Source organism: Neolamprologus brichardi, chromosome 7 (assembly GCF_056152115.1).
Source record: "Neolamprologus brichardi isolate AB-2024 chromosome 7, ASM5615211v1, whole genome shotgun sequence".
NCBI classification, from domain to species: Eukaryota; Metazoa; Chordata; class Actinopteri; order Cichliformes; family Cichlidae; genus Neolamprologus; species Neolamprologus brichardi.
The window spans coordinates 68,790,427-68,815,284 of NC_142110.1; the positions used below are offsets into that span (position 1 = coordinate 68,790,427).

A 24,858-nucleotide genomic window follows, 5' to 3' on the forward strand; every position below is an offset into this window, starting at 1 on the left:
CTTGGTTGGCAACCAATGTTAAGGCGCATTACCGCCCCCTGGCTCACAGCTCAGAGGACATTTAGATGAGAAAATATATATTTGACACATTTAAGAAAAATACTAATAAAATAAAAATAAACAAAATAAATGTTTATTAAGCAATTTTGATAGGAAATTGCTTAATTTTAGAAATGTTTTTGCTCTTTTTTGCTCTATAAAATTGCTGTTTTCTTTTACAATCATTCATCTTAGCAGTAGGATTTACATGAAAAGAGAAACAAATTAAGTTTGAGTGAAAATGTACATTTTTTGCACTCTCTGGTCGACTGACTCAGTGAATCAAATGACTCAAAAAACCGATTCACTTTGGTGAGTGACTCATTAAAACTCGATTCAGTAAAAAGAATCAAATTTACCATCACTAGTTGCGGGTGCTGCTCAGGTGTGTTCTCCTCCCCTGCAGCGGCGCTGCAGACCACGCCCCGCCACACACATTAACCTGGTAAAATACATATTTAGGCAGAATTTTGCAAATTTTCATTCAGCACATAGTGCTTTTTTTTTCAATTATTTTTAAAAGTCAGGTCAAGGCTCCAAAAGCCCAAAGGTGATATAACAGTTTTTGTTTGCTGGATCATTTTAGTTCAGCTGGGTGTTTTTGCTTTTGTTATATTTCTTTAAGAGTTCAAAATGTGTTAATTACATAAATGAAATGTAATTTTCTCTGTAGCACTTCATGGATTTCATAAGCAGCACACCTTAGTTGTTCACATAAAGCGTAAAGGTAAAAACAATATATACAGTGTTATCTTCATTTTACGTGTAAAAAAGTATTTGCGGCTCTCAGAGTTTTCTTTTGCGTGGAAATCGCGTCCAAATGGCTCTTTGGGTGTTAAAGGTTGCAGACCCCTGGGTTAGAGCATATGGAACTACATCATGTAACATCTGTCCATTTTAAGTCACTGATCTGGGTCGTGTGGGCAGCAGGGATGCGCTGAGATACATGACCTCTCCATCATGTCCTGAAACCACCCTGGAGTCTTGTTCGGGTAGGACGTGCCCAGAGCCCCTCACCTAGCAGGCATCCTGGTCAGCTGACTCCAGTCAGTAACAAAGAGCAGCAGCTGTGCTCTGAATGACCGAGGTCCTCGCTGACTCCACGACTGCTGAATCCTCTGGAAGAAACCCGTCTATGCTGCTTCCATCCTCCAGACTCACATCGATGCCTCTGTCAAGCTCCTGCTCGTCTCTCCCCTCAGTCATGAATAGGACCTGAGATACTTAAACTCCAGGCATCCGCTCATCCCCAACACGAGCTGTCCATCCTTCTCTCTGAGGACCAAGCATGACCTCAGAAATGGTGGTTATCGTCTTCACCCCTGCACACATGTCTTCAACCCACCCAAGCTTGCGGTCGTCACTTGATGAAGCCAGAAAGACCAGATCATCTGTAAAAAGCAGACCCTGAGATCACCAAGCCTGACACCTTTCACCCTGCACCGAGAAATTCTGTCCTCAGAAATTAGGAACAGACACAATGACGAACAGCAGCCCTGAATAGCAGCACCTTTGGCTCCCACGCAGACTCGAGTCTCTCTGATACTGAGCTGGTCCAGTGACCACAGCTCTGACAGCCTGGCTGACCTGGCTGAGTGGTGTTCTTCTTCTTAAAGAGGGGAACCACCACCCTGGTTAGATAATCCAGCGGCCCTGTTCCCGACGTTTAGAGCCGTAAAGAACATCAGGCCAGGGGCTCAGTCACAGGTAGTTCTGCATCTTTGATGATGCAAACACAGAGGACTGGAGGTCCTTTTGGCTGCTTTACAACAGGAAGCACGCAATTGTGGCTTCACTGGATCCAGACTTCCTGGGACTCTCCACAGTGAACGGTTTGGTTCACCTTTAACTTCTGCAGCCCATCTGAGTGTTTGGAGCGACCCCTGCTGGTCAGAGAAATGGCATCTTAGCTCCGGGCTTTAATAAGTTTCCCTTCCATTCACCTGTTTCTCTCAGCGGTCAGCTTTAGAAAGCTGCTGCACAGCAAGCAGATGGGGATGTAAAGCATGAGCAGAGCTGGAGTTTAAACTCTGAGGAGATCATGTGGATCCCTCCGCGGGCTGCAGCCCAGAGACAGCACGGAAACAATGACGGCAGACAAACAGCTCTCTCCTTTTATTGAGCCGTCAGCTCCAGTTAAGCTGAAGGGGGAAAGTGTGCATCGGCCAGCGCTCTGCCTCTGAACAGGATTGTGTTTCTTGGCTGGTGCGGCTGCTATGAAACCAGAACCTCAGTCATCTATTTCACAGCCGTAGCTGATGCTCTTCTCAAATCTGTGAGAACATAACGGTGCAGTTAGCTCTGCTGCAGCGTCACTTGTGTAGGAAGAGGAGCAGCAGGTTTATTATCAACAAGTCTGACAAGAAAATCGACCGACTTATGAAAGTGCCTCTTACAGTGGGGCTTACGGCCACCTGTTTTCACTCAGCCGTCACGATGGATGGATTTGGTTTGGAGTTTCCCTCATGAAGCCCCGCAGAGCTCTGTGTCAGCTCCACGGGCTTTATCTGTTCACTCTATTTCTAATTCGCCACGCTGGCAGACTGTCACTCCGAATCACCACGCAAACATGATCGTGATTGATTCACAGTCTGATTTCAGGTGGCACGTGATTAACTCATCAATCACGTCTTCCCACACAAACACCCCGCCGAGGGGCAGAAGGATGCGGAAGCAGTTTTTTTCTCGCCCTTTATTTAGTCTGATGCGTGCCAGGTGAGGTGAATCTGTGGACTCAAACATGAACAATTCGCCGCAGTTATCAACGACAAAACTGCAAACGAATAATCAAAACAACTAAATAATTGATGCTAAATAACTGTTGAGCGCCAAGTAAGTTTACCTTGTGGCTCAGGAGCTCAGAAGCCAGATAACACACACCAATGAGTTAAACTGCAGGAATGTCTTAAAGACATAAAGACCTGGATGGCCACTAACTTTCTGCTTCTTAATTCAGATCAAACTGAGGTCATTGTACTCGGCCCTGAAAAGCTTAGAAATATGGTATCTAACCAGATTCTTACTCTGGATGGCATTACCTTGGCCTCCAGTAACACTGTGAGGAACCTTGGAGTCATTTTTGACCAGGATATGTCCTTCAACGCACATATTAAACAAATATGTAAGACTGCGTTCTTCCATTTGTGCAACATCTCTAAAATTAGAAATATCCTGTCTCAGAGTGACGCTGAAAAACTAGTTCATGCATTTATTACTTCCAGGCTGGACGACTGTAATTCATTATTATCAGGATGTCCAAAAAACTCACTGAAAAGCCTTCAATTAATCCAAAATGCTGCAGCAAGAGTACTGACAGGGACTAGAAAGAGAGAGCAGATTTCTCCTGTTTTGGCTTCCTGTTAAATCCAGAATTCAAAATCCTGCTCCTCACATACAAGGTCTTAAATAATCAGGCCCCATCTTATCTTAATGACCTTGTAGTACCATATCACCCTATTAGAGCACTTCGCTCCCACTCTGCAGGCCTACTTGTTGTTCCTAGAGTATTTAAAAGTAGAATGGGAGGCAGAGCCTTCAGTTTTCAGGCCCCTCTTCTGTGGAACCAGCTTCCAGTTTGGATTCGGGAGACAGACACTATCTCTACTTTTAAGATTAGGCTTCAAACTTTCCTTTTTGCTAAAGCATATAGTTAGGGCTGGACCAGGTGACCCTGAATCCTCCCTTAGTTATGCTGCAATAGATGTAGGCTGCCGGGGGATTCCCATGATGCATTGAGTTTTTCCTTTCCAGTCACCTTTCTCACTCACTATGTGTTAACAGACCTCTCTGCATTGAATCATATCTGTTATTAACCTCTGTCTCTCTTCCACAGCATGTCTTTATCCTGTCTTCCTTCTCTCACCCCAACCAATCACAGCAGATGGCCCCGCCCCTCCCTGAGCCTGGTTCTGCTGGAGGTTTCTTCCTGTTAAAAGGGAGTTTTTCCTTCCCACTGTCGCCAAAGTGCTGCTCATAGGGGGTCATATGATTGTTGGGTTTTTCTCTGTATGTATTATTGTACGATCTACTGTACAATATAAAGCACCTTGAGGCGACTGCTGTTGTGATTTGGCGCTGTATAAATAAAATTGAATTGAATAACTAAAACCTTTAATATGTAGAGGTCATTTTTAAGTTTTGTGTGATGGTAGATGCCCCACGTCATCACAATAACACCATAACATTTTTCAGAATTACACACTGCATAAATAAATCTTGAACTCAGATTTTTACCAAAGATTTCAGCCATTCTCTTCAATCGTGTAGGTAAAGATAATAAAATACACTACACCGTTTTATTACGTCATGGTCATGGTCATAGGTCAAAGGTCAGGTTCACAAGAATTGGAAAAAAACTTTTTGTTTCCACTGGATCAACTCCAAACACAAAATAACTTTCTTTGTTTTAATGCTTTACAACATTATTATTTCAAAACATTATGTGGCTTCACAATAACACAAACATTCATATACTACACCAGATTTACATATTACCAGTGTTGACATCAGCACAAATAACCAATGAAAACATGCAGAATTCCACAAAGCAGGCTGATGGCAGCATGTTAAGAACATCATAAAACACATTTCATGAAGTTTCATGAAGTTTCAGTGTAGCCGCTGCCTTCAGGGGGAGTTGCTCTCTGAGCTAGTGTGGGTGTGTTTTAATTATAAACAGATACTTAACCCAGATTCAGAAAATTACTGTGTGATTGTATATTCAGAATAGTATCATTAATGTGTAAGAAGTAAAATATGGCTTACTGTAAACCTGAGGTGTAAGAATGAAATACAAGCTTAAAACGGCTGTTGTGTGCGCATGCGCTGACTCCAGGTCCAGATCCAGCTGTCCGGGCTTTGGCTGCATTGTACTCAACAGCCATTTAGCCCCGCGGTGCTGTTTGTCTGTCTGCCGCTGTCTGTGCTTCTGTTAGTAGGAATATCGCCGATGTGGGAACTCTGGGAATATCACAGTGCTTCACGGAATGCCTGGAACTAGCTGCCAGCGCGGAGAAGCGCCCGTTAAACGTCGCCGTTCGCAGCCGCTCTCCGCTTTTCTCCGGGATGTGACCGTGTGATGGCTGCGGTCCAGTGAGCTGGGAGCACGTTGACTGGTCCGCCTGTTTGCCCAGCAGCTTTCGGAGCTTGTCCTCATCGTTTCACCGGGATTTATCGCAACCTATGGAGTGTACATGAATATTGGTCGGACAGGGATTCCAATCGGGGTAAGTGGGGGCCTCGGAGGGGCACCCTGTCTGGGTTTTGGATCCACTTCTTTAAAACGCGGGATAGCCTGCTAGCTATCCTGGGGGTTAGCTCAGGAGGCTAACTGCCGTCTTTGTCTGGAGAGACCGGGAAGCATGCGTCCATCATCGGACACGTCCTCGCCTGACCCTCGCCTTTACCCAGCAGCAAAAATTAAAACCTCCGTATTAAGCCAGACATATTTGCGGATATATTTAACGGTTTGCGTCGCGGTCACGGGGTAAACTGTTCGCAGTGAGCTGCCTCTGATGCACAGAGCTTTTGAAGCATCGCTGTGATGTTTTTGAGCTTCTGCAGTATTTCATTATCTCTTGATGAGTGATTTGATCAGAGCTCTGGTGTCCTGTCAGACACTGTAGCCTGCTGCTTTATAAAAGCTGCCCCGTCAATGAGAAAACGCCAACCGCCGAGAGGTGGTGTTCAACGGTTGTCCGATAATGGATCACGGGGAGGCTGAAAGCGCCGCATCGGTAATTGTGTCCACCAGGCGACCAATAGGACGTCAGGTTACCCGTTACACGCACTGAGTGTGTCCTCCGTGCTGTCGGTGGGGCTGGGTCCAGCTTCAGTGGCTGCTGTGAGGGCTGCGGACCGTCATGATTGTTTTAAAGTTCAGCAGAGAAGGCTAAATTCTACCTGGCTGGGCTGAAAGTAGCCCGCGTCCGATAATGGATCTCGCTAGCATTGCAGCGGGCCACGGTGGGCCTCGGATTAGCTAGTTAAGCTGTGCTCGGTACCTGCGTGTTAATCGGTGCTGGAGGTGAAGCCCTGATGCCCCAGAGTGTGGCTGGTGACAGTTTCAGGGCTTTAAAGCCGCTGTGGGGCGGTGTTAGCGTGTTAGCTTTGTGCTAGCATGCAGTGAACTGAGCTCCCGATAAACCCAGCTAACATGAGCTAGCACCAGTTAGCTCAGGTGGCTCCGGGTTTAGTTCTAGCACGCATATCCTTCTTTTACCCAGCTTCACACACCCAGAACCGTACGACTTGCTGCCCCAAAGACACACACATGCAAATGTACAGGAGGTGCTAGCGAAGGCGATGTTTGAAAGCTAGCCACATGATGTAAATACCCCCCTCAGATGGATTTCCTGGATCTGCTTTGTTTGTCACTGTGATGCACAGTTCCTAGAAAAGTTGTAGTTGGCATGAGTTCATTAAACCTCCAGCAGCAGCACGATAAATGTCACATTATTGTGGTGGTGTAACATTAGAAGGTGACGGCAGGCCTATAAATGTACTGTATGTGGGCTAACCTGCTGTACTGAACTCACTGTAGTGCTCTAATGTCGCTCTGAAGCAACACCTGCGTGTGTGGAGACACACAAAAGGACACAGCAGGCATTGCATCGTTATCTTTGTAGTAAGTACACTGACACTAATGGGAGGTGTGTTAATCTGATGGGGAAATCAATAGATTAGGAGGTCGTGGCTTCTAATCTATTGATGTGTGTTCACGGGTGTGAATTTACCACCTTTGTTTTTGTGTCCTTAACACGAGTTTAACATGTGCTGATTCCTGTTGTGTCCATGAAAGGAGCAACTTCCAAAAGTGTGAATCTGGAATTTATTCATCTCGTGATTGTCAGTGACTTTGGTTTAAAATTTAAAAAACAGTCCGTACTGAGAAATTGTTCTCTGGGATTTCTGAAGGTCTTGCAAAGTTCTTCTTTGGACATTAGCTGCTTTTTCACTTCACTCATTTTAAATCCAGTCCTTGTACCTGACCATTTTCAGAGTCATGCTTTTTTGTTGTTATTGTGTTATTGTTTTGTTTTTTTGAGCATTTCTACTCTGAATCATTCAAGCATAAAAGGGCTGAAAGGGTGAACCAGTGTTGTGTCTGTGTGTACATAAGACGCCTGAGCAAAGATAACTCGGATGTTTTAAGTTACATATTAAAGCTCTTTGTTATGACAAAGATACCAGTTTGACATATAATAGCGTTTATGAAAACTTTGCACATCTCAGCGTGGTGTGCGGTGTTTTCTACACTTTTCTACTCTCCCGGTGTACTCAAAGCGCTCTATACAACATGTCACATTCTCCCAGTCACACCCATTCTCACAAGAACTTTCTCTATACTTAGTGCTGTCTAACTACACACACACACATTCATACTCCGATGGATGCATCAGACACAACTTGGGGTCAGTATCTTGCCCAAGGATACTTGACATGCAGACTGGAGGAGCCGAGGATTGAACCACCAACCCAGTAGGTGATCGGAAGGTTGAGCTAGAGCCACCCCTGTGAATGAATGTGAGAAAACTGGATAAGTGGAAGCAAAAAAAGGTTTTTAAAAACTCTTGTTCCTAAGAAAGAGGAACAGATCCAGCAAAGACCTGAGCAGGCCCTGAGAGATGCATCTGGACCTTCAGCTGATCATCTACTGCTCACTGAAGCTTCATCAGAAATGGTCTCAGTGGCAGGACGGCTCTCAGGAAGCCATTCTTAAAGAAGTAAAGCAGGAGGCAAGGCTGAGGTATGAAAGTTACACAAGAACTGGACTGAAAATGGGTCTGATGGAGCGAAAGATACAAATCACGGTCCGTATGTACGGAGGTGGTCAGGAGAGAGGTCCGACAGTGAGAGTCTGCAGCCGTGTGTGAAACACGGTGGAGGCTCTGTCGTGGTTTGGCCTGCTGTTCAGCCTGTTTGTGACCGTAGAAAAGTACTGTCAGAGTTTGATCCACCCTGCAGTAACATCTGGGAACATCTGATCGGCAGCTGCTTCATTTTCAGCACGATAATGATCCAGACACACTGCCAGTGCAGCGAAAGCACACCTGGACAAAACACACACAGTGGAAGTCCATGGTGGTTAGGCAGGCGTCTTCCATTACTAGGTTGACCCTGGGGCTTCCTCCTGCCCAGCTGGAACTCCTTACCCCGGAGCTGAGAGCCTCAACTGGCTCCCATCGATGTGGAGGAGTAGCAGCTGCTTGAGAATAACTCCTCACCCTATGCTAACACGTTGGAGGAAGCTTATTTCCACTGCTTGCATCCGAGGTCTTGTTTTGTTTTTTGAAATGACTAGCATGGCCAGTGCTGACTAGTGATAATAGTGACAACTAGCAAACTAGTCCCACACATCCCTGCTACATAATCTGCTTTTCTTGATTAGTTCAAAATCAAACCAACTTTTTCTCGATGCGAAGTCTAAAAACGACGGCCGGGCAGTTGCGATGTTGCGTCTGTGACACTGGAACAACCGTAATTTTGGAACCAGATGGTTTTAGGTTGGAAACTAGGAGTGTGTTTTGATCATCGATTAAAATCGATTCTGGCTTGGATAACGTGAAATCGATTCATTAAAATCCTGAATCGATTTTTTTAATATTAATGTATTTTGCCCCAAACGCCAGAATCTCAGGTTAAACCTCACAAAATTTCAACAACCACCAAACATTTAAAACAGTAAATGAGAGCAGGAACACGGAATCTGCACAAAGACGTAAAAACAAAGCACCGACGCATCAGAATCAGTTAGATGTCGCCTTTCTCACCCGACGGCACGGACACGCTCGGGGCTGAAAGCCGACAGCTCGCTGATTCTGATGTTTCGGCAGGTCGAGCTTTGTGTTCACGCCCTTTTTGCGCTGATTCCAAAGCTGTTAGTTTGATCTCTCTCCAAACAATATTGACTGAACCAGCAGCAAAAGAAGATCCAAACTAAGCTTCACATAAACATCGTCATCAACTCACTGTGACTTTTACTGTTTTGCTTCGACCAGGATAAAATCACACTTCATGCACAGCTCTCTCTCCAAGAACAGTTTCCCGTCTAAAAATCTGTTTTCTTCATTATTCGCTTGCTTGTTACGCACAAGTCTACCGTTGTTTGCAGCCTGTCGGACGCTTTTTTTTTCCCTTTTACTTACTTCTGAAAAGAAAACCTCATTTCTGCCGTTCAATACTGAACAAATGTAAACTTTTTAAAACTATGCAAAACGCTCAGCTGTGTCTCTAATAAAACCGCTGTAACTCAGAAGTAACGTTCATGTGCTGGTTAATGGGTTTCTTTCGTTTTTGATCTACTGCAGAATATTTTGATAAAGGGTTAGGGTTAGAAAATCACCTTCATGTGTTTCTGTGTTTTATCTTCAGCTACTTTGACACAAAGGCCTCTGCTGTGATGCTCACACCTTTGATAAAGTCTGGAAAGTGTCAGCTTCCTTTTTATAGATACAAAAATATGTAAATGTACTGATCTGAATTATAATGTTTCTGACTGTCTGAGGCAAAATTTCCCCGATTCAAATCAAATTGTGGATCGAATCGATCCGGGACCTTGTGAATCGGAATCGAATCGATTCTAGAAATCAGTGACACCCAGCCCTAGCACCCTATGCATATAAATTCACCATATATAGCCTGCAAAAATGCCTATGCCCTGTTGGAAACCCCCATTGAATTCATTGTCGAGGCAAATGAAATAATATCTTATTTAAATCATTAAAGTGTATATATGTACTACAATAACGGTTGTTTTGCAAGTTTTTCCTGGTTAAAAGTGAGATTTCAGTGTACGATGATGCATAGCCGGCCCACAGCGAGTGACTTTTCCCACTGTGTTTGTTCACAGCCAAAGTCCTGATTTATACAAAATCACCGTTGACGTTAGTCACAGCCGTCAGGTAGAAATTTGTAAGCCGTGTGTGGCTAAAGTTATCTAGAGGAAAAACCCTTAGACCACAGCATGAAAGTTTTTTCAGTGTATATTTAACATGCAGACCTATTCTAGTAACCCCTGTCCTCATTGGTTATCTTGAGCAGGGCAGTTACTGCTCTGTTGCTGACTCTCAGACCTGATAAGCTGATGCTTCACAGTAAACAAGGACCCAAAACATGCTGAGAAAGCAACCAAAGAGCAGCCCAAGAGAAGGAAGGGCGGTAGTGTTAAATGTCTGAGTCGATCAGCGGACTTCAGGCCGGCTCGGCATCAAACAGAAGACGCCACCGTGGACAGAAAGACCCAGAGACGGGCAGCAGCTGAGGCGCCTGCAGTAAAGGTCTGTCTCTCAGGGAGGAAGCATGTCGAGTATGAAGTGTATTTTCTGACTGAAGTCACTTTTCGCTGTAATGTTTGAAAACGTTAGCGGTTAAACAGGATGCGGGTGTTTCCACTTCTGGCTCTGACAGTTGCATGACAAAGCTCTGCAGGTGAACCGTTCTGTGTTTAGTTTGTCTTCTGGCGGTTGTTGCATCGGGCCCAGGAGGCGCTGCTGCTCACCCTCATCACCTGAACTGTGACTAAACCGATGAAGGTTTGTACGTGCGGTTCAGAGATGTTTGATTCTTCAAAGTAAGTAAGGAGGAGTCACAAACCCGTCCTGAGTCTAATCTTAGAGACAGTTTAGGTGCATGAGACGTGGTCGTCCGTGTGCAGCATGTCAACAAACAGAGTCAGCCTCCCAAACTGTCCACAGACAACAAAACAGACACTGAGTAAATAACTGGAAAGCAGGTGGAAAATTATTGTAAACTACAAGAAAATTATGAAAGGAACAATAATCAATGACTAATCTAAAATGACTGGAAACTGTTCAAAGTTAGAGGAAATTATGAGAGAAACACAGCAAAGGACTGATTAACACCAGAAAGGAAACATGATTAATGGACAGGGTTGGAACAAACTGCTGTAAAGCATGGAAACGACTGCACGTGAAATTATTAGAAAGAACAAGAAAACTGTAAAAACAGCAGAAGCTGCTGCGGCTCGCCACGGCGCCGCTGTATCAGGACCCATAATGTCAATCGGTAGAAATCAGGCGTGGACAGCAACAGGGCTGGAACCGCGTGGGCTGACCTCTGACCTGTACCGGTGCGCTCGCCCTCACGGTCTCGTGTTGTGTTGGGGATGTTTTGTTTAGCTTGAGGTTGAACCTTTGGCCTCGAGGTGTTTTTAACCACATGATGTCGTCACGCTGCTCAAAGATGTTTAAGAGCTTCTGTTCCTCAGTTGGAATTTCAGGGTTTTGAATGAACCCTGTCTGTGGCTTCATCTGTCAGTATAAGTTGTTTCTGCCAGCTGTCCCTCACAGGAGCACTTTGTGTTGTCGTCATCATCAGTGTGTCTGTTGTAAGCACCTCAGTGTCTGACCTGTTTTCACTGGCTGTAAATCCCTTTGCTGGGTGTTTGCACCGTGCCTTCACATGAACTGGCTGTTAGCTGCCTGGGAATTTTTCTTCTGTTTATAGCGTCTTCAGACTGCCACACATTTTTGTTTCTTAAATGCAGAGGAGAGGATAATAAACAGCTGAAGCACTTGTAGATAAATGACGCCTGAATCCTGCTTTAATGGCCGTGTAATCACTAATAATTGTGCAAGGAGGATTCTATAAGAACATTTAAAGCTCGTAAAGTGGAAAACATCTGGACTAAACTGAGTATCAGGATTAATGTTGAATATGTGGTGACCGATGTCCTCGTGGGTGCTGATATCAGTATCGATCAGAGTTGGCTTGTCTTTGTTTTTGGGGTCAAAATGTGAACTTATTTTATTTTTACAAGCCAAATGTAACTTGGCTTGAATAAATGAAACCTTAATTAAAAAATGTTTTACGTCAGTGACAGATTTTGTCGTTTTCTCTTACTGGACGGTCAAACTTGGTGCTGTGTGGTGCAGCATGGATGCGACAGCATGTGAATGCAGAGCCAGAGTTACTGATACCAGTAACTATCTTATAAAGGCAGCTGTGGGCAGAGCACCGGGTCATGATTTATGAGCTGAATCCCCGTCAGTCTGAACACATGAATGATCACTAAGTCAGTTTTACTTTGCACAATAATGAGTTCACACAATAAAGCACACTGTTCAGCTTTTCGTGTGTTTGTGAAAGTGTCTTGTTAGGACACTTGGATTAGGGATGGGTATCGTTTAGGTTTTATCTGATACCGGTGCCAAACCGGTACTTTTGAAACGGTGCCGGTGCTTAAAGAATGGAGAACACAAAATTGGTCCAAAAACCTCATGTTTTTATTTTTAGCAGTCTCTTATTTTTTCTGCAAAAAAGATAACAATGTTAGCCTTTTCTGCAGCTGTAGGGCATATATGGTATCACTCTATCAAACAAGAAGACAGCTGCATGTAGCTATGATGGTGTTTGCTAGTTCACCTTACATGCATTAATGTAATAACGTGGTTAGCCTACTCAACGTAAATTACACACGAACAACATTAAGCTACTCAGCAGAGAAGAACGGCTGCTGCTGCATCATCATCCTCATCATTTCTGCTACACTGGCAGGGCTAGGGGCCAGGACTCTCCTCTTCGGGTTTTTGGGAGATGTTGCTAACTCCGGGTCGATAACAGGCACCACACCCGCAGTAGATGTGCTCGGTGTGAGGTCTCGCAGCAAGCTATCAAATACGGTGCATTTCTCGGCCTTTGCACAGTATCAGCTTAAAGCACTTGTTGCAGCTGCTGAGTTTGCATCTTTTGCTGTGAAGTACAGCCAGACGTTTGACCGCTTCGCCTTGGGCATTTTAATCTGTAGCTCTGCTCTAAAAGAACCTATGTACCTGGACCCGCCTACTGAAAGATTCAGTGATTGGCTAGAATCCAAAGTGTATGACATCTCAGGAAAAAAAAGCACCAAAATAAAGCACCGAACTGGTTACTACCGTTTATGTCAGAACCTACCCATCCCTACACCTGGAGTGTGAATGTCCATGCTCACCTCTCTTCAGTATGTCTTCAGTGGAGACTTGAGCAGGGCGATATGGCCAAAAATATTTATCACAATATATATTTGAACATTTTTGATAACGATATAACTGACGATATAATTGATGCGAGACAGTATACAACTCCACAACTTCACTAGCACAAAAAAAACCCCATCCATTTATTTTCACTTAAACAAGCAGCTGTTTTTTATGAGCATTAAAGCTATATAAAAATGTAACAGTGCAAATGCAAATTCCTAAATCTAAATCAGCTAAATCTGCTGTTTAGTTTTCTGTCTTCATTTATGTTGGAAGTGACAGCAGAGCTGTACGTTTGAATTGGTTTCAAAAATCTCTCAGTCAGAACATGCTATATCATCTTTAGGTAACTAGCAAAACTAGCAAGCTAACTTCCGCTAACTTCCTGCTAACTTCTACCTCCGTTAAGTGTAATAAATTCTGTTTTCATGGATGCCTGGATGTTAAACTTCATAGTTACACCTGGTAAAACAGCAACGCTGATCATTTTATTACAGATGAAAGAATTTAGACAGTTTTAAACTCTGTGATGTTCGTTTGGCTTTGGGACCTGAAGTGGACTGAGTTTAGGACCCAGATTACTCCCAGATTTACGAGCACCTTAGTCCGACAGATACGGCAATAGGACTTGCATGTTCTACAAAAAAAATGTGCTTTGTTGTGTATCTGACGGACAAACACCAAACCAGTTCCACATCATTGAAGTGGCAGCATTTTTACAAACCAATTCTGGTTCATCTGTTTCACTCAAAGATCTGCCGTGCTTTTTCAGCCATGTGCGTATGAAAACAAAAGCACTGCGCATGCGTGTTTTACCCATACTCTATTGCAATATTTCATTTTCTTATCGTTGTCTAACATTGTACCGGTATTACCGTGAACGGTATGATATGGCCCAGCCCTAGTGGAGACAGAAACTTGTTTAAATGCAGGAAAGTCTCTGTTTTACCTAGGGGTGGGCGATATAAACCATGTACGATAGAAACTATATAAATTTGGCCAAAGATAGAGATTTTGACTATATCGCTCTATCGCGATAGTGCATGTTGATGATGTCATCAAGCTGCGCCTGTTTTGGTCTAAAGCATCGCAGCGGCTACAACCATTATCATCTGCAAATTATGGCGACAGTCACAGCAAAGAGATGAAGCACTTTGAAATATGGGGAAAGCCAAAAACTGCGCTTCCTCCACTTCCGTAACATTGATTCATTAATGCTGAATTCTCTCCAGCTGCTCTGTTCCCATGTTGTTGCAGTATATTAATAACTAACCTCGTATTGTGGATGAATGATCTCAGTTGTTCTCCTGACTGAAGTTTGGCCCGTGTATAGCATCCTGCTGTGCGATTGCATTTGTCCCTGACCACCAGAATCCCTCACGCTAACTTTTATCGAGTGGAAAAAAAGTTGGCGTTCATCCTCCAGCTTCACTGTGCTAATGTTATGCTAGCATAGCTGTGTCGCTAGCAATCACGTAGCACATCATTATATACCAGCTAGCCCAACTTCAGTAACCCTACAAACGCCACTGCTGTTTAGTTTTCTGTCTTCATTTATGTTGGAAGTGACAGCAGAGCTGTACGTTTGAATTGGTTTCAAAAATCTCTCAGAACATGGTATGAAATGTTTAGGTGGAAGCTAGCGAGCTAACTTCCTGTTAACTTCTAACTCCGTTAAATTTAATAAATTCTGTTTTCATGGATGTTAAACTTAATTGTTACACCCGATAAAGTAAGCACAACCAGAATTCATACATAAGGCACACTCTCGATTTTTGAGAAAATTAAAGGATTTTAAGTGTGGAAAATACGTTATACAGAAGAAAAGAATATATTGTGATATATATCGTTACCGCACGTGCTTCAAATTATATCACAATATGGATTTTAGGCCATATCGCCCAGCCCTAGTTTTACCTTTAAATCACAGATAGATGCAAAGTACGCCCGCCGATGTGGGGGCAACGCTAGCTTTCCCAGCCTCGTCTTCCTCCTCCTGCAGTGCTTCAGAGGATGCCCGGCAGCCTGTTAATCACCGCGGCGTGGATTCAGCCTGTGTGGGACGTGTAGCGTAGAGAGCGACGCCCGGGCCAAGTTTCCGTCAGAACGGCGGGTTTGATTCTGTCCTGCTGCTGAGGAAAAGCCCGGCTGGCTGAGCTCTGTGCCGGAGCTTCTCAGGGTGGATTTTCAGAAATCAGGCTCCTCTTTCTCTCCAGCCGCTGGAGGTCTCGCCACCTCGCCACCTCGCCGCCTTTAATTAAGTGTGGCATTGGAGGCAGTTGAGCAGAAAGTCTGATCTGAGAGGAGCCCGGCGGTATGAATGCCAGCAGCTAATCCACTCAGTCATTTTTGCACAGGCAGATTAGGAGTCTGTGTGAAAAATGGTGTTTGCTGCCTTTGGAGGTGCAGCGTGGGTAACGTCACAGCTTTTTAATGTGTAGTTTGATTGTTTTTACTGATAAAAAACAAAAAACAACAATCAGCCGTAGCAGGAGAACAGATGGCTTAGCCTTTTCAGGGTCGTCTCTGTAGATCTGAAGGAACCTTCCTGTCTCCAGAAATGTCTTTCAGTTACTCCTGGGTGATTCCTCGCCATTCCCAGGCCTCCAGAGAGCCCCACCCCCAGCCAGGACCCCCGATAGGCCTCCAAAGCAGGGCTTTCCTAGCTTTATTAATCAGTTTTACACTCAAACAAACGAGAGAACACATCAGAAATGAGAGGTTAATTAAGTAACAATCAGCTGAGAATGACAGCCCAGTGAGCATCAAGGACAAACCTCAGAGGTCAGATATTTATTTATCCACAGGTCATCACGTGTAAAATAGATTTCATCATATTCTGTTTTTGAGCCAGGCTTCTGTTTGCTGCAGTGTGTTTTGTTAGAATGTTAGAATAAAATGTTAGAATGGCGAATATTGCATTAACATGAGATTTATCACTTTTTTCCAACAGCAAGTTACGTCCTCAAAGCTAAACATGGTTAGCATCTGTTTTATTCCATAACAGAAGTTTATCTCAGTTTTGGTTTTTGTCGTCAGTCAGCGATTGAAAGAGGCCACGTTTGTGACACTACAGCAGATAAATGTGACTTCCTGTGCATGTGATGTTCACCTATTCAGCAGTTAACTCTTCCTGTTCTCCAGGAATACAACCGGGATACAACCAGCTGCCGAGCCGAGTCCCCTTGAGTTGTGCTCGGTGACAGAGCCTCATGTCTGTCTGCAGATGGTTCCCTTCTGTCAGGCGACCTGTGCGATCCCAGTGATTCATCGAGTAATTCCAATTATTTGATTATAAAAAATTCTCTTTGCGTTTAAGCCGTTTTATTAAAACGAGCGTTTCTCCCACATCTGCTAAAAGCAGACCTGCAGGAGAAACATTTTTATGAAACACTGAGAACACAACAGCAGCAGGGACGATGGCGCTGGCACAGTTTAACGTGGGGGCGGAGACTGTTTACACACCGCGTACTGTCACGCTGCGTTGAGGCTGAGTGAAAGAAAACAGCAGCGCTGTTGCTGTGATTAAAACCTAGAGCTGGGCGATATGAGATTTTTTTTATATCACGATATGTTTTTTTCATTTCAGGCGATAACGATATATATCACAATATAAGTCAAATAACTATATTTGTAAGATTTAAATGTGCCGTTGCTCACAAGTAAAATGTGAAATAATCAGCAGCTTGTTTTGATTTAAATATTTATTTCCCATAATAAGTTCAACAGGGTAGATGTACTTAAGGAGACTTTTTCAGATAAATAAAGACAAATATTGCAAACTACACAAAAGGCAGCCGCTAAAGCTTTAAGTTTCAAAACAGAACAAACAAAACTACTAAACTGTCAATTCCACTTAGAAACAAAATATTAATTCTAAAAATAAATCTTAGTTTGTTTTACAGAAGAACAGACAGAATTGACTAACTTTTGTCAATATCAAATAAACTGAGAACTAAAAGGAAATTCTCTCCTTGTTGTATAGCTGAGCTTTTCAAACAGTTTAACAGTTACTTTAGTCTGACAGAAGCCGAATGACGAATTAGCGCTTCCAGTCAGAGACTGAGCATGCACCGCTTTATTGTATCTCCAGACTTGCTTTCGGCACAATTTACAGCGCGCTACTCTGTTTTTGTCAGACTTGAAACAGCAGAAATACCTTCACACTACTGAACTTCTGTGGCTCTTCCGTTCAATAATCTCTCCGGCGTTGGAACCATCATCTGTTTTCTCTTCGGTAACCTTCGCTCACGCTCTCGGTTGGTTTTTCTCTAGTCAGCACTCATTTCCTCCATTACTCGGCGGCACGGCGGCTGGCTGCTTCCCAAACAAATACACATGTGCGGCTTGGCACTTGTGCTGTACGTAACAAGTCACGTGACGTGACGCTGCGGCTGTGATTGGTTTGGCTCTGCACTACTTAATTTGGATTGGCTGTTCTTCTTTTTTTTAAGAGACCAAGAGCGGTGAGGCCTATCGCAATAGTTTAACTTTTCTATCAAGAAAAAGTTATTTCACAATACACATCGTTATCGTTCTATCGCCCAGCTTTATTAAAACCTTTACTGTGGAAACGTGAAAGCTTTTAAGTTTAAGCTTGATGAAGGCTGACGGCAGGCTTTTACAGAGAGGCAAACAGGGGTGAGTCTAAAGGTGGGCGTGGGGTGCCCGGCTGCTGTAACAGCAGCATAAACTTCACTAAAGTCAGAAAGCCAAGAAGACGGTACAGGTCAGTTTTTATGCCATAGTTTTGACTGCATATTTGTTTTATTTTATTTGACCTTTGACTCTACTAAACGTTATTTATATATTTTTGCATTTAAGAAAATGTTTTTAATATGGTGCATAAATACAAAGGTTTAGTGGTTGTTTTGACAGATAAAACATGGTTTTGGGTGTTTATTATTGTTTATTAATAAGACAAAAGCATTTCTCTTCCAGTTAAGTGATCGATGGTTGAATGTTTGTCAAACTGAGACTCTGTTTCTGTTTTATAGTAATATGTGACATTTGCAAAATAATCACTTGGTAAAGTTTGAACTGAGTCATGGATGGAGGAGCGTCTGACGGCGCCGGCCTCGGTCGTGGTGTGTTCGGCTCGGTGTTGCTGGTGTGTTTTCTCAGAGCAGTTGAATCATTAGCAGCAGGATTATGTCCACAGCTCCTGTCTGTCCATCTGCCTCCTCGGTTAGTGTGCTTCGTAGCACTGCTGCCAGACGGGTTAAAGGTTAACCAGTGTGTAAAGTAGAGTCACAGAAGTGTGAATCCCAGGAGTTTCTCTAAATGCTGCAGTTAGATTTTGAACTAAACGTGAGCTCCGTCTGTACGGCCATCCACACAAACCTCAGACACATCACTCTGCTTTCTGTTGACGATTTTTGAATCAGATCTTTGTGAACTTGTGGAAATCCCAGTCAGGCCTTAATCTGGATGAATTTCACAACGTGTTTGTTTTGCTGTTATCCTGCGGACGCACAGACGCTCGGTGGTGGGTGGAAACGCTGCTTTGAAGGGTGGATGTTTCTCTGTGTGTGCTCTTGCAGGTGGGGGCAGGTGTGGCGATAATAAGACGAGAGTTTTATTTCCTGAATGCAGGTAGCAGCTGTGCCTGTGTTTATCAGGAGATACTGTGATATTCATAGTATGTGGTATTATTATTATTATTATTATTAGAATAAATAACATTTTAATGCCTTCATGGAAAATGTAATCATAAACACCCACAGAACCAGAACAAAACTAATCTACTGTTGGGTCTTTTTACAAATAATTATTAAGAATAAGGAAACGCGCGTCACGGAGTCGGGACTGAATCTCATGCAGCTCTGAAACGAACTGCATTTGGACAATTTAGTGTGCAGGTAAAAACACCTGTGAGCAACAGGTGAGACATGCAGTTAAACTCAGGTGAAGCTCAGCTGAGAGAAGCAAGGTGGAGCTCGTCTCGTTCCTCTTTGATTTTGTCCTCAGATGGGTGTAGATGAAGTAACTTTTACTCTTTGGTTCTTCACGATGCTGCACGATTTAAAACACTCTGGAGTTCACCTGTCTGTGTGGAGGCTGGTGGTGAGGAGGGGCTTTAATAATTGGACGCTTCATGTCATGAATCATCTGCACGTTTTTCTTTAAATGATTAATTTAAATTATCTGTGTAAGTTTGGACCACACTGATTTAAAAGCAGAAGAGTTTCCATTAACAGTTTTTTACCTGCAGGTGTGCAGCTGTTCATTTTACTCAATAACTGTATAATAAGATTAACCTTTGTAAAGACTGCTCGCCCTGCAGCATCCTGTAGGATCACTGCAGAATCTGTTTAACGATCTTTGACCTTTAGAGGCTGCACGCAGGGCGACGGTGCGCAGGCTGCCGTGCAAAAACAAGGTGGAGCAGACCCACAGCTGTGAAGCTGTTTGTGCAGTTTGTTTCTTGAACGATGGTGTAATTAGGCAGGATGAGTGTTAATCAACAGGCTACCAGGGAAACGGTCGCTCTGCTGGACTTGTTTTCCTGGGTCGTCTGCAGTGTGCCGCCCTCCTTCCTCCTGCGGGAACGACTTCCTGTTTTCGTAAACGGTGCTGGGACTTGAAAAATCAGCTGCGGCAGCGGAACGGTATCGTGGGCGTTCACGTCACGGATATTTCAGTGACTAATAAAACAAGAGCGCTTCAGCCCGCCTCCTCTCCTCAGCCTCAGGGTGGAGTTGGTGGGGCTTTAGGATGTTAACATTGCACCGCCTCCTCCCCACATCTGCTCCCGCTGCTTTGCATTGTCAGAAGGTCAGGGGTCAACAAGCTCCTGTCCTGTGATCAGTGGCCTGCAGGAGGCTTTAGAGCAGGAGGTGTGCATGTTCTCCCTCAGCGTGCCGTTATCCTGACGAGTAGCAAACAGGAAGTCGCCGCCTGCAGTGGTGCTGAGATGCTCTGTGGACCAAAGATGAACCTGAGACTCAGATCCTGAATAAAACATTTCATTTTAGTTCATGTTTTCAGCTACATCTCTTCTATGGATATTCTAAAAATGATCAAACCATTAAGATTAATTCTTGCACCTTTTTTCCCTCGTTGTGAATCAGGTGCGCCTCCTTATTGTGTGATCTAAGCCGGGGCGTTGTCCTCGCTGTCACTCAGGGCCTTTGTTTCGCAACCTCATGATTCCTACCAACCAGCGAGCGTGCAGACGGGTTCAGGCTTTTTGTGCTGGTGTAAATCGCTGTGAAAGCGCAGACTCCCTCGTTGGAGGCTGAAAAAATCCAGACTTGACATCTGACGGTTTGGTTTCCGACTAAACGTCTTCCTAACATGTGCCTTTGTTCCCCAGCCTGAACAGTGAAACTGGGAGGAGCAACTCAAAATGTAAAGTGGTTCTCTTCCTGGCCTTCGATCACAGTGTTGTCATCAAGTTAAAAATAACTTCTGAATGTCTCAGGAGGCGGGGCTAAGCTGATCTAACCTGCTCTTTTCTGGTTTGTCTCACCTGTCCTTGCAGGAGGCGATGCGGGGAGCCGGGTGGAGGCGTGGGGTCCGGCCCTGAGGAGGTGTCCTGCGGCTGGGAGGAGCGCGGCCCTCCTGCAGCCCTCCTGTGGCGCTCCGGGACGCTCCTACTAAGATGTCCCTCAGCAGCGGCCCTGCAGGCGGGAAAGGTGTGGACTCCAACGCGGTGGACACGTACGACAGCGGTGATGAGTGGGATATCGGTGTTGGCAATCTGATCATTGACCTGGACGCCGACTTAGAGAAGGACAAGCTAGAGATGTCGAGCAGCAAGGAGGGAGGGGGCATGGCGGCCCCTCCCAGCGCCGTGGCAGCTTTACCTGACAATATAAAGTTCGTTAGCCCTGCGTCCGCCACGGCGGGCAAAGAGAGCAAATCCAAATCCAAGCGCAGTAAAAACTCTAAGGAGAGCGTGAAGACGCCGCACTCAGACGGAGCTAAAAAAGAGGTTCAGGGCCGGGTCCCCGGGGACCTGCCGCCCCAGAACGCCAACTCGGCCCCGAGCAAGGGGACGGACAAGTCAAGTAAGCCCTCCCGCATCCTCCCCGTGGTGAAAAAGGACAAGGACGGGGTGTCTGGGAAAAGCAAGAAGGAGAAAATGGAGGCGGGAGCGGCGAACGCTGAGAAAGAGTCCTCGGTGCTGCCGTTAGGAGCGCCTCGAGGCGGACCCTTTGAGGGCCAACAGGCCCCCGAGCTCGCTACGGCCGAGCAGCTCGGGAACACGCCGCTGGACTCAGCCGGGATAGGCCAGGCCATGACGACGGAGCAGGAGGAGGTGGATGGGGGCGACTGCCGAAATCTGAAGAAAGCGATCGGTGGGGAAAAGGTAAGAAAGCCGACGCCTGAACAAACGTTTCTGATCGTGTCTCCTTGTTGATGGAGCCGCGTGCTGAGTGGAAGCTGCTCGCTGAACATGTATGTGAGCGCCGTGCCCGGTGAGCTGCTCGTGGTCAAAGGATCTAAATGTGCTCACGTTTAGCTCTGAACAAAGAAGCAAAGCGCTCGTCACTGCTGACCCGGTCGGCGTGGACAATGCCTCCGTGTGAAGCTAAGTTAAACTTGGTCTAATCTAACCCAGTTTCTGTTTTTAGATAATCCCACTGTTAAAGCTTCTGCACTAAGAGCCATGTCGTCATTAACAAAGGAGTCTTTGGACCTCTCGGTTCTACCGCTCATCATTTGTGTTTTTCAGGGCTGATTTCAGGTAAACACACTTCTGCTTCACAGCTAACTGGACTGTTCATCAGAGGATTTAAGAATAACTTCAGGAAGCTTCAGCTTCGGGGCTGGTGTGGTTCCTTAAAAAGTCTTAAATTCATCCATTTATTGGAGTTGGTGTGGGGAGTAAACGGAGCCTGCTAATTCAAGATTAAACTGTGATTAAAGGTTGCAGTGGATTGAAGTCCTGAGTGAGCTGTTAATTCAAGATTAGATTGATCGTGTCGTACGGTCAGGGCAGCGTTTAAAGGATGGACGCCTTTACTCCGAGTCGAGAGAAATTAGATTTTTAGGTTTCCTGTTTGTAGTTTTGTTGTCTGGATGCTGGATTCAGTCTAAAAAGCACCAAATTCCCCTGAGAGGAGAAGCTGTGAGGGCTCACAGACACGATGCTTAGAGCAGGGCGATATGGCCACAAATATTTATCACCATATACATTTGAAAATTTACGCTAACGATAATTGACACGAGACAAAATACTTTACAACTCCACAACTTTATTAGTGCAAAAAAAAAAAACATCCATGCATCTTCTTCCACTTTATCCGGGGCCGGGTTGCGGGGGCAGCAGCCTAAGCAGAGAAGCCCACACCTCCCTTTCCCCAGCCACCTCCTCCAGCTTGTCCGCAGGAACACCAAGGCGTTCCCAGGCCAGCCGAGAGATATAATCTCTCCAGTGTGTCCTGGGTCTGCCCCGGGGCCTCCTCCCGGTGGGACATGCCTGGAACACCTCACCCAGGAGGCGCCCAGGAGGCATCCTTGTCAGATGTCTGAACCACCTCAGCTGGCTCCTTTCGATGTGGAGCAGCAGCGGCTCTACTCTGAGCCCCTCCCGGATGGCCGAACTTCTCACCCTATCTCTAAGGGAGAGGCCAGCCACCCTTCGGAGGAAGCTCATTTCTGCCGCTTGTATCCGCGATCTCGTCCTTTCGGTCACTACCCACAGCTCGTGGCCATAGGTGAGGGTAGGGACGTAGATCGACCGGTAAATTGAGAGCTTCGCTTTTACTCTCAGCTCCCTCTTCACCACGACGGACCGGTGCAGCGTCTGCATCACTGCAGCTGCAGCACCAATCCGTCTGTCGATCTCCGGCTCCCTTCTCCCAAAAAAACCTCCATCAATGTATTTTCACTTAAACAAGCAGCTGTTTTTTATGTGCATTAAAGTTATAAAAAATGTAACAGTGCAAATGCAAATCCTTGCTGGCAGTTTAACCAAAAGGCATTTCCAGTGGAAACTGGCCGACATGTCCTCAGCATAACCATGTAGAATGAAGAACGACGGCCCACTAGCATGCGCTACCAAAAATAGTGCTTTGTTGTGTATCTGACGGATGAAAGCTAAACCAGTTCCACACCATTGAAGTTGCAGCATTTTTACAAACCAGTTCTGGTTCATCTGTTTCATTCAACGATCCGCTTTCGCCGCCATTTTCCACCATGTGCGTATGAAAACAAAGGCTCTGCGCATGTGCGTTTTACTCATATTCTATCGCCATGTTTCATTTTCTTATCTTACCGGTGTTACCGTGAACGGTATGATATGGCGCAGCCCTAGTCCAGACCCTAAAGCCTGATTCCTGTTAAACTCAGTTTTATTTGTATGGCTCCAAATCACAACAGCAGACGTCTCAAGGCGGTTTATGCTGTCAGGTGAAGACTGTACAACAAAACAGAGAAACCTTTGAGCTCCTCGTCTTCACTCCTCAGGCTAGCGCTGTGTCAACCCACCGGCCAGCGGAGTGACCCGAGGTTCTGTCGGGTCACTCATCAGCCCTCTGCCTCCGTCTGAGATCCAGAAGAGGCCGGTCTGCCTGTGGCCTTGAAAGGAATGTGGGTTGTAATAAATACTGCTCCGGCTGAATGAGGAGGAGCAAGGATGGTCTGTGGCCAATAGTGGAGGTGTAGCCCCGCCCCCTGTCATTCTGTCTTTGAGAGCTGAGGTTTTCCTGCTCCTCAGAAGTTTTCCCTGCATCCAGGCAGCAGCTCTCATTCTTAAAGAAGAGGACGGTGTGGAACGTCTTCATCGGCTCTCAGCAAATTTACCTGAAAATCAACGTGTATGTTGCAGGTGGCTCAAGGTGGGACTTTAAAACGGCTTCCTCTCAGTTGGGGATGTGTTTTGGCAGTAGGCCACACCCCTAAGCAGAGAGACAAAGTAAGGCGTGAAGTTTAAATAGACATTTAAGCTGCTGTCAGACAGGAAGTGGAGATGTTCTGCACCAGACTTCATTCACAAAAGCTGCAATTTTACCTCAGAGAGAGACGGTAGATGTTTGAGTGCTGCCTTGATGGGCAGCCAAGGATTGAAAGGAGGTCAAAGGTGCTGTTCCCGTCACGGGGAATAAATGATCTTTATTTCTTTAACGTGATAAGTGGTTCTCTTTGTTTTGGCACCAACTAAACATTACGTTGGTGTGTTTGCACTCACGTGTTTGATTTCTCTGTCGTCTTCTCTGTCCTCCGTCCAGATGGAGTCTCCGGTCTCCACCCCAGCTCCTCCCCCTCTCCACCTCCTCGGCTCCGTCCCCAGCAGCGGCGACATCTCGTCTCCCTGCGAGCAGATCATGGTCCGCACGCGCTCGATCGCCGTGAACACCGTCGACGCGGCGCTGGCGACCGAGCCGGAGTGCCTGGGACCCTGTGAGCCGGGAACCAGCGTGAACCTGGAGGGCATCGTGTGGCAGGAGACGGAGGACGGTGAGAAAAGCGTTATCGCAGTAGATGGCTGTTTTATGTTACGTGTGTTTATTTGAAGATCAAAATGAGCATCATCAGAGGTTCATCAGAGGCCCGAGATCGCCTCAATAATCTGGCACCAATAACTCAGCCACAAAAATGAAATGATTGGTCCATCAGTACAAAAAACACCGTCTGATATACTTTAACAAACACATGCATCAGTTTTATCAGCTTGGGTTGAACGTTCATGACTCCGCCCCTCTGAGCAGATGATTGGAGATGAATCTGAGCAGGTGTGTTGTGCGTGCAGAGCTGCTGATGCTGAGCCGGTGTGGAGCTCTGTGAAAAGATCAGTTTATTGTCTGGATTACGGCCCATCTCAGTTTTTATTCAGTGAGGTCCTGTGAGCGCGTCTGCCCGTCCTGCGGACGCCGAATGCAGGGTGGCGTGT

General features: G+C 45.4%; 1 protein-coding gene across 3 annotated transcripts in view; it reads left to right on the top strand.

Annotated features, from left to right (window-relative positions):
* Positions 1–4,871: 4,871 nt before the first annotated feature.
* The window catches only part of LOC102790631 (zinc finger protein 609-like), a 28,651-nt gene continuing 8,664 nt past the window's right edge, over positions 4,872–24,858 (top strand). For all 3 annotated transcript variants that reach the window (XM_087844238.1, XM_087844237.1, XM_087844239.1), the window contains exons 1-3: positions 4,872–5,264; positions 20,503–21,333; positions 24,197–24,425. In XM_087844238.1, the coding sequence (XP_087700364.1) occupies positions 20,623–21,333; positions 24,197–24,425 (940 nt within the window). In that variant the 5' untranslated portion in view covers positions 4,872–5,264; positions 20,503–20,622. The remainder of the gene's footprint in view (positions 5,265–20,502; positions 21,334–24,196; positions 24,426–24,858) is intronic.